Source organism: Macaca mulatta, chromosome 15, assembly GCF_049350105.2.
Source record: "Macaca mulatta isolate MMU2019108-1 chromosome 15, T2T-MMU8v2.0, whole genome shotgun sequence".
NCBI classification, from domain to species: Eukaryota; Metazoa; Chordata; class Mammalia; order Primates; family Cercopithecidae; genus Macaca; species Macaca mulatta.
The window spans coordinates 65,398,134-65,415,906 of NC_133420.1; the positions used below are offsets into that span (position 1 = coordinate 65,398,134).

The window sequence follows — 17,773 nt, forward strand, 5'->3', positions numbered from 1 at the left end:
TTGCTCCTTTATAAGGTGTATCAGGACTCTTTACATTGCAAATAAAAGAAAACCCCATGTATACTAGCTTAAGCATTTAGGGAAATCATTGGCTCAAATAACTGGAAAGCTTAGAGGACAGTCAAGCTTCAGCATTGGTTTACTCCAGCAACTCAGGGATGCAATAAGGACCCAGTTTATTTTCATCTCTTCATTCTGTCTTCTGTGTTATTAGTTTCATCCTGAAACCAACTCTCTTTGTGGATACAAAATGGCTTTCACTGCTTCCAGGGCCACAGGGCCATATGCTTTCACATCCAGGGACAAAGGGAGAGTATCACTTTACCAGGCATCTAACAACTAGAGACCAGGACTTTATTTTGATTGGACCAGCAGAGATCCCATATCCACCTCTGAACAAATCACAGTGTAGCCAGGCATACATCATCCACGGATTAGCATAGTTTAGATTATGTGCTTATTCTTTTAATTGTAGCCAGAGATGTTGATTTATTTTACAACAATCAACAACCAACCCTGAATCGAGCTGAGGTCAGGAAGGTGGGGTTGGGAGGAGGATAAGCATCCATCCCACTCAAACAGAAAACTGCTACTTAATAGCGGAATAGCGGAATGGTTTCTGGGGAGGCAAGAACAAAGTCTGTTTTAGTAGCACCATCATACCAACCACATTCTTGCATCTGCAGGCTCTTCGCAAGAGAAGATAGCAAGCACATGGTGCAGATAGTGGGACTGCAAGAGCTTCAGGTGGACAGTGTGGAGCTCCTCTTAGAGGTAATTAATTCTTCCTTCTTTATTACCCCACCACAACAGTATAAGTACAGGGGACCAATTCATTTTGCTACTAAGCAAGTACAGTGGACTTATATTTAGGCAAAAGGCAATGACAAGCACACCACTTCACATCTATAAAATGTGAATCCTTTTCTGAAAGGATAGTTTGTTTCTCTATAGGGTCGATGTCACAATGCCACGGTTAGTGGGAGGTAGGGCATGTGGGAGAACCTAATTCACTGGAAGGGTACTACTGGGCCAGTTTCTTTCTTTTTTTGAGATGGAGTCACACTCTGTCACCCAACCTGGAGTGCAATGGCACAATCTCGGCTCACTGCAACCTCTGCCTCATGGGTTCAAACAATTCTTCTGCCTCAGCCTCCCAAGAAGCTGAGATTACAGGCACCCACCACCACACCTGGCTAATTTTTTGTATTTTTGGTAGAGACAGGGTTTCAACATGTTGGCCAGGCTGGTCTCGAACTCCTGACCTCAGGTGATCCACCTGCCTCGACCTCCCAAAGTGCTGGGATTACAGCCGTGAGCCACCACACCCAGCCTTATTGGGCCAGTTTCAAATGCTGCTCATGTGTTTCTCTATGGCAGTGGGCTCTAGGAAAAGCTGCTGGAGATAAATATTTGTACTTTAAATTATTTTTACTTTTTTTTTTTTTTTTTTTAGCAACAAGGGTCTTGCTCTGTTGCCCAGGCTGGAGTGTAGAGGTGTGATCATAGCTCACTGCAGCCTCCCACTTCAGCCTCCCAAGTAGCTGGGACTGCAGGCACATGCCACCAGACCTGGCTAATTTTTTAAAATTTTTTGTAGAGATGGTGTCTTGCTATGTCACCCAGGGTGGTCTCGAACTCCTGACCTCAAGCAGTCCTCTCACCTTGGCCTCTTAAAGTGCTAGAATTACAAGCGTGAGCCACTGCACCTGGCCCTTATTTTAAATAAGATTTTTAATAAGTAATGCTATCACATGAGTTCAAAATTCAGAAGTGAAAATACCGACTTCCATTTCCTTTTCCAGAGCAACAAATTTTATTAGTTTTTTGTGTGTCCTTCCAAAGGAATTTTTCAATCTGCTTCTTATATTAAGTTACTGTTTTATTGTAATAAAAGTCATACTTATCATTAAATTTAAACATTACAGAAATATGTAATACTTATTAAATTTAAACATTACAGGATAGTAAAGGCACCTCTAACTTACTATACATACCCCATTTCCCCTGTTCCCCACTGAGCTATCCACTGTCCACAGTAAAATATTTAATTTTTTTTCCTGTTCTGGGCATTTATTAATGTAAGTACAAATAGATTTCTGATGAACCTTCCTTTAATGCAGTGTTCCTCAACCCTGGCTTTACATTAGATTGTTTGGAGCCTTTTTTTCCTTACTTAAAAAATGATTTGGCTGGGCGTGGTGGCTCACGCCTGTAATCCCAGCACTTTGGGAGGCCGAGGCAGGTGGATCACGAGGTCAGGAGATCGAGACCATCCTGGCTAACACGGTGAAACTCCGTCTCTACTAAAAATACAAAAAATTAGCCGGGCGTGGTGGCAGGTGCCTATAGTCCCAGCTACTCGGGAGGCTGAGGCAGGAGAATGGCATGAACCTGGTAGGTGGAGCTTGCAGTGAGCCGAGATCGCGCCACTGCACTCCAGTCTGGGAGACACAGCGAGACTACGTCTCAAAAAAAAAAAAAAAAATGATTTAACCTCTTTTATTGTGAAAAATAGCACTATACGGAAAAATGCATAAAACCTAAGTATGTCCAGTGTAAAGAAACAAGCACCCTTGTAATCAGTTACTCAGATCAAGAAATAGAACATTGTAGCACGCTACAAACCCCCCGTGTGACTTTCCAATAACACCCCCCTATTATCCTGATTTTTGTGCTAATCACTTTCTTGTTATTTGTTATAGTTTTACCACCTATGTATTTATCCCCAAACCATCTAACTTAGTTTTCATCTGTTTTTGAACTTTGCATGAGTAGAACTGCACTGTGTATTTTTTGGTGTTTTGTTTCTTTTGCTAAATGTTATGCTTTTCAGTTCCATTTAGGTTTTTGCATTTGGTTCTAGTTTTCTTCATTTTTATTTGCTATAGAGTGTTTTATCATAGGAATATACCACAATTTATTTATCTATTCTCTTGTTAATAAACAACTGGGGTTGTTTCTATTTTAGAGTTATTTGGAACATTGCAGCTGTGAGTGTGCTTATACCTGTGAGTGTGCTTATACATGTATTTCTGTACAGAGCACATGGGTTCTCTAGGATATATACCTAGTTGTGAAATGATTAGGTCAGATGATATGCTTTTTTTTTTTTTTTTTTTTTCCCTGGAGACAGGGTCTTGCTCTATCCAGCCCAGGCTGGAGTCCAGTGGTGTGAACGCATGGCTCACTGCAGCCTTGACCTCCTGGGCTCAAGCAATCCTCCTACCTCAGCTTCCCAAGTAGCTAGGACCACAAGCATATGCCACCACACTTGGCTAATATTTTTATTCTTTGTAGAGACAGGGTCCTGTCATGTTGCCCAGGCTGGTCTCAAGCTCCTTGGCTCAAGCAATCCTCTCACCTCAGCCTCCCAAAGTGTTGGGATGACAGGCACAGTGGCCCATATTTTCAGCTACACTAAATGCTGCCAACTGTTTCCCAGAGTGGTGTGTATTCGTACAAGCAGTATACAGGCAATCCCGTTGCTCTTCATCCTGCAGACACTTTCAATTGATAGATATTTTGAATTTTTGCCAGTCTGTACATGTTTAATTATATTTTATTGTGGTTTTAATTTGCATTTCCCTGATTAAGAATAAAATTGAATATTTTCTCATATTTTTAACTTGTAATTTGGAGTTCCTCTTTTGGGAATGCCAGTTTGGGTCTTTTCCTCATCTTGAGTTATCTGTCTTTTCCTTCCAATTTGTATATTCTGGATATGAGTCTTGTTGGTTATTTGTATGATAAGCATGTTGTCTCATTCTGTGACTTGTTTTCCCAGTTTCATCATAATGTCTTTTAGTGCTTGCTTGTGTCCTCCTCAGGTCAATTAAATCAGAATCCTTCAGGAGTGGGGCCCGGGTGTGGGTATTCTTATTATTTTAAATTAAAATGTAGTTCATATACCATAACATTCACCTTTTTAAAAGTGTATGATCCACTGGGTTTCTTAATATAATTTTCTTATTGAAATATAATTCAGATACCATAATATTCATTTTTTTTATTTTTTATTTTTGAGACAGGGTCTCACTCCTGTTACCCAGGCTGGAGTGCAGTGGCGTGATTTCGGCTCACTGCAGCGTCAACCTCCCTGAGCTCAGGTGATCCTTCCCACCTCAGTCTCCTGAGTAGCTGGGACTACAGGTGTGTGCCACCACACCCGGCTAATTTTTTTGATATTTTTAGTAGAAATGGGGTTTCGCCATGTTGCACAGGCTGGTCTCAATCTCCTGGACACAAGCAATCCTCTCACCTCGACCTCCCAAAGTGCTAGGATTACAGGCATGAGCCACCGCGTCCAGCCATAGTATTCTTTTTTTTTTTAGACCAGTGGATCAGAATAGAAAATATAGTATCTTTTCTCAGCAGTTTAGCATGTTCTATTCAAGGACAACCTATTAAATGAATTTTTGGAACAGGGAGATGGAGTAGGAGCTTGCTGTGTCCACTCCATGCATTGACTTGGTATTGCAAGACCTCCAGGAATGGTACATCCTCCCTGAGGGATTTTTTTTAAAGTATACAATTCAGTGATTTTTTTAAAGTATATTGGTGAAGTTATGCAACCATTGCCACTATCTAATTCCAGAAAACTTTTATCACCCCAAAATGAACTAATGCTAACTCCATTAGCAGTTACTCCCTATTTCTCCTGCCCCCAGTGCCTGGCAACCACTAATTTCTATCTCTGTGGATTTGCCAATTCTGCCCATATCATATAAACAGAATTATGCAGTATGCAACCTTTTGTCTCTGTCTCCTTTCACTTAGTTTATTTTCAGAGTTCATTCATGTTACAGCATGTATCAGGACTTCATTCCTTTTAGTGGCTGAATAATATTACATTGTTTGGATACCTCATTTTATTTATCCATTCGTCAGTTGATAGACATTTGGGTTGTTTCCACTTTTTGGTCATTATGAATAATGTTTCTGTGAACATTCATGTACAAAGGTTTTTGTGTGGACACATGTGTTCCATTTTCTTGGGTGTGTGCCTAGGAGTGAAATTGCTGGGCCATGCTTTTTTTTAGGAAATGCCACACTGTTTTCCAAAGTGATTTTGCCATTTTATACTCCCACCAGCAGTATAAGGATGGGTATTACTTTAAAAACTCCCCAGGTGATTCTAACATGCAGCCATTGCAGTCATTCTTCTAGTACATCCAACAAGCCTGGCTAGAGTAAAAGGGAAAGGACTAGAAGGATAGACCGGGCACTTGACAAGACTTAGCTTAGTATAGCTTCATGGTACACTCCTCCAGGGAGAAGTGTCTGAGTCTTCAAGCTTAAGGGACCAGGGAAAGCAGTTAGATTTGGCATTGTAGAAGTGCCTCCAACGAATGCCAAAGTTCAAAACTCTCTAGCTGATTCTACTCTTGTTCTTTCCTGCCTTCCTTTTCACTGTGTTCTAATAATAATTGCAAATGTTTAGTGAGCACTATCTACCAAATGACTTGTTAGAGGTTTTTGCAAATATTACCCCACTTAATCATCACAAAATCAAGGTAAATATTGTAAACTTCTCTAAGAGATGAAAATACTGAGGTTAAAATCAAGTGATAACCCAGAATCACATAGCTAACAACTGGCAGAGCAAGATTTCAGCTTGGATTGATCTCACTCTGAAGCTCTTTTCACTATATTATACTACCTATAATGTATAATTGGAAATAAGTTTTTCTTAAGAAATTAAGAGAGACCGGGTGTGGTGGCTCACGCCTGTAATTCCAGCACTTTGGGAGGCTGAGGCTGGAAGATCATTTGAGGTCAGGAGTTTGAAACCAGCCTGGCCAACATGGTGAAACCCCACCTCTACTAAAAATACGAAAATGAGCTGGGTGTGGTGGTGGGTGCCTGTAATCCCAGCTACTTGGGAGGCTGAGGCAGGAGAATTACTTGAGCCTGGAAGGCGGAGGTTGCAGTGACCAGAGATCACGCCACTGCACTCCAGCCCCGGCAACAGAGTGAGACTCCGTCTCAAGAAAAAAAAGAAGAGAAGAGAAAAGACACTGACTGAATTAATTCATACATTGATAATGTCTTCTGTTATCATTTGCTTAAAATTAGGTGTTTAAAGGACTGTTTAATCTTCAAATAACAGGGTTTGTGGAAAATTTTGTTGTTGCTTTTTCAAAATTAATACTTGGGACTTGGGTGTGTGCAGTGGCATAGTGGCCCATCATTGGTATAGATCTTTTTATAAGTTTCTTTTTCCTGAAACAAATACTTTAGGTAAATTTTGCTTAAGGGATGAGACTTCACATTTGCGTTATTAGATTCCTGGGTCCTGGGATCCAAAACCTGAGCATAGCGCCCAAGTGTGTCTGTTTTAGAGGGTCACCTAAGAGCCTCTTTCTAGTGATTGCAAAGGTAGGCACAGAACGAAAGTGTGTGGGACATGCTGAAGGGCTGCCCCAGAGCTGTGACCATTCTCCCCAGAGCTTCCTCTGCTATGGAGTCCTAAGGAAATTGTTTCTCATACTCTGTTCCCTGTGGTCCTCTTGCCCCTACCTCCAGCCAGTCCCACATTTGGCCAGGAGTATCAGGTGAGTCTGGTCCTCAGGATTCCTTTGTCACTGAAAATTAGACCAATTAAAGGGGAAAGAAGCAAACACTAGGAAGAAGACTCTTCATTGCCTTTAGGCCGTAAATGCTGGCAGTCTGGTGTTGAGTCAACCCCTCCATCCTGAAGAGTTTATGGCACTGTTCTATTCTAAAGTATGGTTCCTAAGAAAAGCAGAAAAAAAGTTCCTTGTTAGTCAACATATTATCGCCATTGATACCCTCAGTCTGCAGTACATATGGGGTTGTACAAGGAGGAAGCCAGCTGAGATCAAGGTGGAAAGTTTATATAATTTATGGATACCTGACACAGTTATCCTCATAAATAAACATTTATTGACTTGAAACAACAGCACTTGCTAACTCAGGTGTCACATTACTCTCAGGTGTCACTGTTCATACTCGCTCAGGTATCACCCATGTGTTTGCTCAAGTGTCACCCTCAAGTGTCATCTTGGAGTGTTACCCTCTCAAATCACCCTCAGGATTACTCAGGCATGGCCTGCCTGCACAACTGGTAGCTTCATTATTCACATGGGATTGTCCTTCCTCCAGGAAGTTTCTCCTTCCAAGTGTATTTGATTTCTTGCCAACGCAGGCCCCAGAACTTCCTGCCTTTACAGAAGACTCACTGATTCATCACATTTCCCAGATTTGGAATCGAGATTTTGTCAGACAATGGGCATTTTTTCAGTTTTAGAGATTCATTGTTTTTTTAAGTCATTCCTATACCCATTTTATATAGTCAGAAGTATTCATTCCTAGGAATTTTGATAAACTTGTTTCATGTTTTATCATTGCCTTGGCTGTAATGGGCAGTCAGTTACAGCGCCATGTATCCCTGAGCATATCCTTTACCTGTCTGAGCGTGAAACATATAGATATTGATAGATGATTGGGTTGGATGATGGGGAGAAGAAAGTAAGATAACATACATAAAATTTATAGTATGATACTGGCTCAACTTTCCACATGTATTATTCTTATTAAGTCCCTGAATGATGTTTCCCAGCACCGCTACAGTTTTTTTTTTTTTTTGGTTTTTTTTTTGTGTTTTTTGAGACACAGTCTCACTCTGTCACATAGGCAGGAGTGCAGTGGTGCAATCACGGCTCACTGGAGCCTCAACCTCCTGGGCTCAAACGATCCTCCCACTTCAGCCTTCTGAGTAGCTAGGACCACAGGTGTGCACCACACGTGGCTAATTTTTTAAAAAAATTTTTGTAGATGTTGCCCAGATTGGTCTTGAACTTCTGGGCTCAAGTGATCCTCTACCTCAGCCTCCCAAAGTGCTGGGATTACAGGTGTGAGCCACCACACCAGGCCCAGTTTTCATTACTTCCTATTGTAGCAGATTCCCATTTTACTATTCACATATGTTCTCTCTAGAGAACTTAGATTTAGAAACTTGCCCAACAGAGTTTAGTTAGGGAAGGAGTTTGAGAAGGAGGAGGCAGTGAGAGGAAAAGGGGGCCTAGTAGTTTTAAAGGTGATTGCATTAATTTTGCTCACCTCCTAGACTTGCATTTCCCCCAAATAGATTCTCTCTTTCTCTTATCTGCTTCCTTCCTTTTCTTTTTTTTTTTTTTTTTTTTTTTTTTTGGTTTGCACTGGGGAGCCCATGATATTTCATGTTGATCTCTAAAGCTATATTTTTCCATGAAACTCTGATTGTTTCACATTTATGAAAAAAAGAAATAGTTTAAGTTTTAGAAGTTTAAACAAAGATGTTAGTTCTTTAGTGTCTTTTCTTTCTGTTTTGTTTTTGAGATGAAATTTTGCTCTCTTGTCCAGGCTGGAGTGCAGTGACATGATCTGGACTCACCGCAACCTCTGCCTCCCAGGTTCAAGGGATTCTCCTGCCTCAGCCTCCTGAGTAGCTGGGATTATAGGTGCCCACTACCCACACCTGGCTAATTTTTGTATTTTTAGTAGAGATGGAGTTTTACCATGTTGGTCTCTAATGCCCGACCTCAGGTGATCCACCTGCCTCAGCCTCCCTAAGTGCTGGGATTACAGGCATGAGCTACTGTGCCCGGCCCCTTTAGTATCTTTTCAAAAATTAATGTTTATTGAGAAGTTGCCATGTGCCAGTTGTGGTACTAAGCGCTTTAGTTATGTATTATCTTTTTTTTTAGCCTTAATAACCTAGGTAATTCCTATTCTATTCTATTTTATTTTATTTTTGAGACAGAGTCTAGCTCTGTGGCCCAGGCTGGAGTGCAGTGGCATGATCTTGGCTCACTGCAACCTCCGCCTTCTGAGTTGAAGCTATTCTCCTGCCTCAGCCTCCCAAGTAGCTGAGATTACAGGCGCAGGCCACCATGCCTGGCTAATATTTGTTTGTTTGTTTTTGAGATAGAGTCTCCCTTTGTAGCCCAAGTGGGAGTGCAGTGGTGTGATATCAACTCACTGCAACCCCCGCCTCCTGGGTTCAAGTGATTATCCTGCCTCAGCCTCCCGAGTAACTGGGGTTACAGGCGCATGCCATCACACCTAATATTTTTGTATTTTTAGTAGACATGGGGTTTCACCAGGTTGGCCAGGCTGGTCTCGAACTCCTGACCTCAGGTGATCCACCCACCTCAGCCTCCCAAAGTGCTGGGATTACAGATGTGAGCCACTGTGCCCAGCCAATTTTTGTATTTTTAATAGAGATGGGGTTTCGCCGTGTTGGCAAGGCTGGTGTGAAAGTCCTGACCTCAGGTGATCTGTCCTTCTCGGCCTCCTGGAGTGCTGGGAGTATAGGTGTGAGCCACTGTGCCCGGCCATAATTCCCATTTTATAGATAAGAAACTGAGACCCTTAAAAGTTAAGTGATTTGCAGTAGTCTACACAACCACATGGTAGAGCTGGCATGTGAACCCTGGCAACCTGACTCCAGATTTCACCATTTTAACTGCTATACTTCAGTTGTATATGGCATTTACAAAAATGTGATGACTTTGATATTCACAGACTGCCTCATTTTTACTCTTCATAGCTCAGGTGCATTGTTACATAGTTTCTGGAAGGCATGACTATAGCAGGCTGTTATTGGAAAAAATTGGACCAAGGACCAGAAATTCCTCATGCCTTCTCTAAAATATATTTAACCAGGAAAGGGCATCTCAACATGTTAGGTCTCTGAGATGCACTTAGAGATACCCAGTACATTATGGTGTACAAGATGCAGTGAAAACCCAAGTTCAAAAGTCTGTAACACAGTCTCAGAAGCCAATCTTTTTTGACACTCTTGAGGAAGAACCACAGGGCCACCCTTTGCATTTCCTGTTCATATCCACATTTCCTTGCGAAGTATGGCCTTGAGGCCTCTCTGAGTTCTCACTGGGTCTCATTGGACTAGCATTATTAGTAACATCATTACTCACATGTAGAAGAGGATATCTGCCTTCTATTCCTGGCCTGACCATATTCTACCTATGTGACCTTGTATAAGTCACTTAGCTTTTCTGTGTTCCTTTCCTTATTAGTCAGACATATTGCTTTTACAAATGTAAAGGTTTAAGACCTCCCCTGTCTTTTCATAGGATTTGTAAATGACCAAAAAAAAAAAAAAAAAAAAAAAAGCTGTAAGAAATCTAAAACTCTAAAAGGAAATACACCAGAATTTTATAATCACTGGAATTATGAGAGATAGATATTTTCTTCTTTATCCTCTTCCTATATTTTCCAAGTTTTCCACATTGTTTGTCTTTCCTAATGAGGAAAAAAAGTTTGAAAAAGGAACAATACCAATCTGATGATCCATCAGCATTGCATCCCATCCTGTGTAAACATGAAGTGAAAGGGACAGGGAGAAGCCAGGGCCAGAAGGTGCATTTAAACTGGATGGTTTGGTCACAGTGCTGGCCTTAAGTGTCTTACCCAGCGTCTGAGCTTAGTTAGCAGTGCTTTTTTCTCAGCACTTGCCATATCCAGTATAAGAGATTACCACTGTAACTCCCATGATTTCATTAGCATAAAGGTGGTATCCATATAGTTGATGATCTAGCTTTATAAATTAGCAGATTCTTCTCTTTACAAAAGGATTCATCATATTGTCTCTTTAAATTTTTAGCAAACTTTTTACAAAATTGGTGTATTTAAGTATGATTCTGAATTTTGATTTTATATCTCACATACAGATAATCTTTAGAAACATACTATTGCTTAGATCATGGAAAAAATATTTTTAGTTAATTAAATTTCTAAAAAGCAACTGCTACTTGTTAAGATATTTTGTATCTTATTGTTGAAGTTTGGCTCTGTCTACTTTTGGATTCTTAATTTGGAAACTGTGACTATGTTCAATATGATATAAATTAAAATGGTGAGAGATTGAGAAAAAATGAAATAGAACTTTATTATTCTTTTTTTCCCCCCAAGGCTGGAATGCAATGGCGTGATCTCAGCTCACTGCAACCTCCGCCTCCTGGGTTCAAGCAATTCTACTGCCTCAGCCTCCCAAGTAGCTGGGATTACAGGCATGCACCACAACACCCGGGTAATTTTTGTGTTTTTAGTAGAGACAGGGTTTCACCATGTTGGCCAGGCTTATTCGAACTCCTGACCTCAAGTGATCCGCCCGCCTCGGCCTCCCAAAGTGCTAGGATTACAGGTGTGACCCACCACACCTGGCTCTTATTCTTTATTTGCTCTGTCATCCAGGCTGGAGTGCAATGGTGTGATCTCAGCTCACTGCAACCTCCGCCTCCTGGGTTCAAACAATTCTCCTGCCTCAGCCTTCTGAGTAGCTGGGATTACAGGTGTGTGCCACCATGCCTGGCTAATTTTTTTATTTTTAGTAGAGATGGGGTTTCACCCTGTAGGCCAGGCTGATCTCAAACACCTGCACTAAAGTGATCCACCCGCGTTAGCCTCCCAAAGTGCTGGATTATGGGTGTGAGCTACCATGCCCAGCCTATAAAATATTGTTGACTATAATCATCCTGTTGTATTGTCAAATAGTAGGTCTTATTCATTATTTCTTTTTTGTGTGTACCTATTAACTACCCCCACATCCCCACTACCCTTCCCAGCCCCTGTGGTAACCATCCTTCTAGTATCTATGTCCATGAGTTCAATTTCTTTGATTTTTTAGATCACACACATGAGAACATGTGATGTTTGTCTTTCTATGCCTGGCTTATTTCACTTAACATAATGATCTCCTGTTCCGTCCATGTTGTTGCAAATGACAGGCTCTCATTCTTTTTCATGGCTGAATAGGTACTCCATTGTGTACGAGCACCACATTTTCTTTATCCATTCATCGCTTGATGGACACTAGGCTGCTTCCAAATCTTGGCTGTTGTGCACAGTGCTGCAACAGACATGGGAGTGCAGATCTTGTTTATGTTTTACTTTCTGGGACATATCCTTAACTTACAACTCCAAAAAAAAAAAAAAAAACTTACAACCTTTTATTTTATTTAATTAATTTATTTTTCCCCCTGAACCTGAGAGTAGGTGATTATTTTTAAGAGGTGAGATTTTTGTCCCCTAGGCTGGAGTGCAGCTTACTGCCTCAGCCTCCTGTCTGGGACTACAGGTGTGCACCACCACGCTCAGCTAATTTTTGTAGAGATGGGGGTCTCACTGTTTGCCCAGGCTGGTCTTGAATTCCTGAGCTCAAGTGATCCTCCTGCCTCAGCCTCCCAAAGTGTTGGGATTAAAGGCATGAGCCACCATGCCCAGCCTGTATCTTACTACCTTTTAAAATGCAGTTTTTCGCGGTGGCTCACGCCTGTAATCCCAGCACTTTGGGAGGCCGAGGCGGGCGGATCACAAGGTCAGGAGATCGAGACCACGGTGAAACCCCGTCTCTACTAAAAAAAAAAAAAATACAAAAAATTAGCCGGGCGCAGTGGCGGGCGCCTGTAGTCCCAGCTACTCGGGAGGCTGAGGCAGGAGAATGGCGTGAATCCAGGAGGCGGAGCTTGCAGTGAGCTGAGATCGCGCCACTGCACTCCAGCCTGGGCGACACAGCGAGACTCCGTCTCAAAAAATAAATAAATAAATAAAATGCAGTTTTTACTTTATCATATTTTAAATTTCCAAGTGCTTTTTCTATTCCCTCTTTTGGTTTGGTGTTTTCATGCTGGTGGCTTTGGCTTTCTATTCACGTGTATGTATGAGGCATTAAAAAAATAACAGTCACAAAGTTTGTGTGTCAGAGGTGTGCTTGTTGATCATTAAGCTTCACTATAGGTTGAAAGTTAATTGGTTTTGCCGGGGTAGTCCCCAAAATGTAAACATATGTAGGGCTTGGAAGTGAGGGTTTCTCCAGAGAATTCTGGCTGAGGACTAATGTTGGGGAATGCTGGTGTGTTGCTTTTACTTAATCCTTGTTTAAGTTCTTTCACTTGACTCTGCCCCACACTGTGCCTGGTGCTTAGTCCTTTTTGGTCTCTGGTTCCCATTTTCTGGAGACTGTACCTTCTGCCTCCTGCACAGGGTGGGGATGAATGGGGAATGTTTCACCCAGGGCTTTACTGCTCTGATCACTGACTGTGTGTATCTTTGCCTTATCCCAGTATTACCTGGTGCTTCCAGAGTCTGAGCCCTTCTTAGGGGTCCTAATGGGTTGATAGACTGACTCCCCCCTTTCCTACTTACTTACTTTATAACTTCATTGCTGGCAATTATCATCCCTTCATTATCTTTCCACACTCTAAAATTTCATTGAAATATATCACACCTGTAATCCCAGCATTTTGGGAGGCCGAGGTGGGAGGATTGCTTGAGCCCAGGACTTCAAGATCAGCCTGGGCAGCATAGTGAGACCCCATCTGATTTTTTATTAAAAAAAAAAAAAAAGAAAAATGTATTGTCCACTGCTACCCCCTTTTCTTTTACTGGCTTTAAAGGTGAATATAGTTTTAAATTTTTATTTTAAAATATTTATTTATTTATTTATTTGAGACAGGGTCTTGCCCTGTAATCATGGCTCACTGCAGCCTCAACCTCCTGGACTCGAGTGATCCTCCTGCCTCAGTCTTCTGAGAAGCTGGGATTACAGGCGTGAGCCACCGTGCCCGGCCCAAGTAATGTTTTTAAGGTTTCTTGTGGCCGGGTACAGTGGCTCATGCCCGTAATCCTACCACTTTGAGGGACTAAGGAGAGAGGACTGTTGGAGCTCAGGAGTTCAAGACCATCCTGGGCAACATAGTAAGACCATATCTCTACAAAAAATTTTAAAAATTAGCCAGGTGTGGTGGTGCACACCTATAATTCCAGCTACTCAGGAGGCTGAGCCAGGAGTACCTCTCAAACCCAGGAGGTCATGGCTGCAGTGAGCTATGATCACACCACTGCACTCCAGCCTGGGTGACAGAGCAAGCCCCTATTTCAAAAAAAATTTGTGTTGCCTTTTTCATTCTCAGTAACTAACACTCATACCCCTGTCCAAAATAAGGGCAGCATGTTCTTAAATGACTGTGTTTTCAGTGGCTGCAGGCCAATCCTGAGACTTCACATCCCCTGCCCCATTCCATTATGGCTAGAAGGACTCCTGTTAGTCTTTACTCCCAGTCTAGGGTGAGTGAGGATTAGTCTCAAGGGAAATCATGGGCTCGTGGTAATCACAGTAACTCATCACTTCCATATTTCTACATCGGACCTGGCCTCCTTTATTACTGCATCCTGGTAGAACAGGTGGATGTGATTAGTCATTCTATAATGCACATTTATGTCCTTTGCCTCAGTTACTAAGATAGATGGGTATTATGAGACCCTGCTTTGGAGCCAAGTTATGCCCTGGGGATTTTAGTTAGGCTAAATCCATCAAAGATACTAAAAAGAGTGTATGAGATCAAGAAGTAAATTAGCTCTTGAGCTATGGAACGTTCTCCCACAAGATTAGTATTTCACATTGTTTTCATTGTCATTGGGTACTTACTAGGTATAATTTAGTGTTTGAGCGGTTTTCCACCTGGACAGAAGAAACTGCAGTGCACTGACACAATTGTATGTCTGCTGTTTACTGCTCTTAGTCAATTCTTAGCAGCCAGAGGGTTTTGTTTACTCCTTGGGGAAGTCATCCTATGGATTTTATTTTCAGGTGATCTTAAAGGGCAGCAAGGAGCGCAGCACTGGGGCCACTGGAGTTAATGCAGACTCTTCCCGCTCCCATGCCATCATCCAAATTCAGATCAAAGATTCAGCCAAGAGGACATTTGGCAGGTAAGCTGGAAATATCAGGGAGTTACATTGTCTGCCTTCCCTTTAATGTGACTTTGAAGTATGTTTTCTCAACAATAGGATACCCTGCCACCATGGAGTTCTTCATTGCAGGGATACAGAGTAGAGTTGTTAGCCCTGAAATAAATCATTGTACTAACGTGTCATCAGTTGATTAACCATGAAGTAATGACCTATTGTTGGTCAACCCTAAGTTATTAAAAGGGACATTGATTGCTTGTAACATGAAACACAGTTTCAGCAGAGAAACAGTAGGGAATGCATCTTAGAGAGCTTAGATGCCAAAAAAGGTGGGAGGAGAAGATTAATCCATTCTTCTCGAAAGAAGCCATAAGACAATTGGATACATTCATTGCTTCTCTGGTGCTCTCCTAGCAAATAATCTGCCACGCTGATGGATGAGCCTATTTCATCTCTGAGTAATGAGTGTTTTTCTTTTTTCTTTTCTTTTCTTTTCTTTTTTTTTTTTTTTTTTTTTTGCTGGATTGCTGTCCACAAAAGTTTTCTATGTAATTACCTAAGTGGTTACTTAAGTGATTAGCATTGTGGTCATTTAGCCTTTTGGGAAGAATGTTTTATTAATTTTAGTCATACTTTCTCATAAATAAAACCAATAGACATGTTTGAGTGGACAGTACCAGCATCAACTGACAGATCAGAATCTTGTGATACTCTTGGAAAGCTGACAGTCATGTTTGTTTGTTTGTATGTAAGGTAGGGTTTCGCTGGGCTTAAGCAGTCCTCATGCCTCAGCCTCCTGTGTAGCTGGGACTACAGGTGTGGACCACCACACCTAGCTATTTTTTTTTTTAAGAGACAGGATGGATGTGAGGGCGATCTGGCTGCGACATCTGTCACCCCATCGATCTCCAGGGTTGAAACAGGGTCTCTCTATTTTGCCCAGGCTGGTCTTGAACGCCTAGACTCAAGAGCCTGGCAACAGAGTGGGGCTCCGTCTCAAAAAAAAAAATTGTAAAAATTAACTGGTAAGCTGATGGTGGCTGACAGCTGTAATCTCAGCACTTTGGGAGGGCAAAGTGAGAGGATCTCTTGAGCCTAGTAGTTTGATCAATGGGGTGACAGATGTCACAGCCAGATTGCCTTCATATCCACCCCGTCTCTTAAAAAAAAAAAAAATAGCTGGGTGTGGTGGTCCACACCTGTAGTCCCAAGTACTCAGCCTACCAGCTAATTTTTACAAATTTTTTTTTCTTGAGAAGGAGTCTCACTCTGTCGCGAGGCTGGAGTGCAGTGGCGCAATCTTGGCTCACTGCAACCTCAACCTCTCAGGTTCAAGTGATTCTCCTGCCTCAGCCTCCCTAGTGGCTGGGACTACAGGCATGCACCACCACGCCCAGCTAATTTTTGTATTTTTAGTAGAGATGGGGTTTCACCATGTTGGCCAGGATGGTCTTGATCTCTTGGCCTCGTGATCCACCCGCCTCAGCCTCCCAAAATGCTGGGATTACAGGCGTGAGCCGCCACGCCCGGCCAGTTTTTTAAATTTTTTAAGAGATGGGGTCTTGCTGTGTTGCTCAGGCTGGTCTAGAACTCCTGGCCTCAAGCAGTCCTCCACCTCAGCCTCCCAAGTAGCTCGGTTTATAGGTGTGAGCCACCATACCCAGCTCAGTAATGTCTTTTCTTTCCCAAGGATGGGCCAATGTTAATTTTTTCCAGAGGTCACAGAATGCTGACTGATACAAAAATAAAGCTTAACAGAAGTCACTCCTCCTGTGTCTTTTTTCTAGGATCTCTTTTATTGACTTGGCTGGCAGTGAAAGAGCAGCAGATGCAAGGGACTCAGATAGACAGACAAAGATGGAAGGTGCTGAAATAAATCAGAGTCTCCTGGCTGTAAGTTGTTCAAAATCTTTAATCTAAAAATCCTTCTTGAAAGACTTTGCCCATTACATATAGGCAGAGTGGATGAATGTAAGGTGGAATCAGGAAAGCAACTGCCCTGTTCTTATGTGATAATGGAATGCCAGGGTTGGAGACGGAGGGCTGACCAGACAGACTCTCACAATTCTAGGCAACTATTTTCTTCTCTCCTTGTCTTCTTTTCCCCTGGTCAATACATGCCAATTAGGAACAGAGGTATTTCTGCAGTTGCTGAACGGTTAACTCTGTTAAGCTTTCTCTCTTTCCCCAAGCTTTAAAATTATATTAATTTTTCAAACATAGAAAAGTAGAACAAATAGTATAATGATCTCCCATATACCTGTCAGATTCAACAGTTACCAACATATGAAAAATCTAATCAACCCCTTCCCTCCCCGAGTTAGATTATTTTAAAGAAAGTCCAGCTGGGCGCGGTGGCTCACACCTATAATCCCAGCACTTTGGGAGGCCGAGGCAGGTGGATAACTTGAGGTCAGGAGTTCGAGACGAGACTAGCCAACATGGTGAAACTCTGTCTCTACTAAAAATACAAAAGTTAGCTGGGCATGGTGCCGGGCGCCTGTAATCCCAGCTACCCAGGAGGCTGAGGCAAGAGAATCGCTTGAACCCAGGAGGCGGAGGTTGCAGTGAGCCGAGATTGTGCCATTGCACCCCAGCCTGGTGCAATGAGACAGAGTGGGACTCAGTCTCAAAAAAAAAAGAAAGAAAATCCTAGTCATCATGTCATTTATTCCATAAATACTGTATATATATCTTGGCTGGGCACGGTGGCTTACACCTGTAATCCCAACACTTTCGGAGGCTGAGGAGGGTGGATCACTTCAGGTAGATCAGCCTGGCCAACATGGTGAAACCTTGTCTCTACTAAAAATACCAAAAATTAGTTGGGCATGGTGGCAGGCTCTTATAACCCCAGCCATTTGGGAGGCTGTGGCAGGAAAATCTCTTGAACCCAGGAGGTGGAGGTTGCAGTGAGCCGAGATCATGCCACTGCACTCCAGCCTGGGCAACAACAGAGCAAGACTCCATCTCAAAAAAAAAAATTTTTTTAATATATCTCAAAGAGATAGTCTTACTTTTTAATGTAGCCGTAATGACATTATCATACCTAAAG

At 42.1% G+C, this 17,773-nt stretch overlaps 1 protein-coding gene and 1 non-coding gene across 5 annotated transcripts in view; both read left to right on the forward strand.

Annotated features, from left to right (window-relative positions):
- Positions 1-17,773, forward strand: part of KIF24 (kinesin family member 24) — a 90,723-nt gene that overhangs the window by 42,886 nt on the left and 30,064 nt on the right. For all 4 annotated transcript variants that reach the window (XM_077965808.1, XM_077965807.1, XM_015117533.3 and 1 more), the window contains 3 exons: positions 687-774; positions 14,618-14,739; positions 16,506-16,611. In XM_077965808.1, coding sequence (XP_077821934.1) covers positions 687-774; positions 14,618-14,739; positions 16,506-16,611 — 316 coding nt within the window. The remainder of the gene's footprint in view (positions 1-686; positions 775-14,617; positions 14,740-16,505; positions 16,612-17,773) is intronic.
- On the forward strand, positions 4,324-4,507 carry LOC114672944 (U2 spliceosomal RNA). Its single transcript, XR_003723465.1, has one exon. It is a non-coding gene; the product is annotated as a U2 spliceosomal RNA (small nuclear RNA).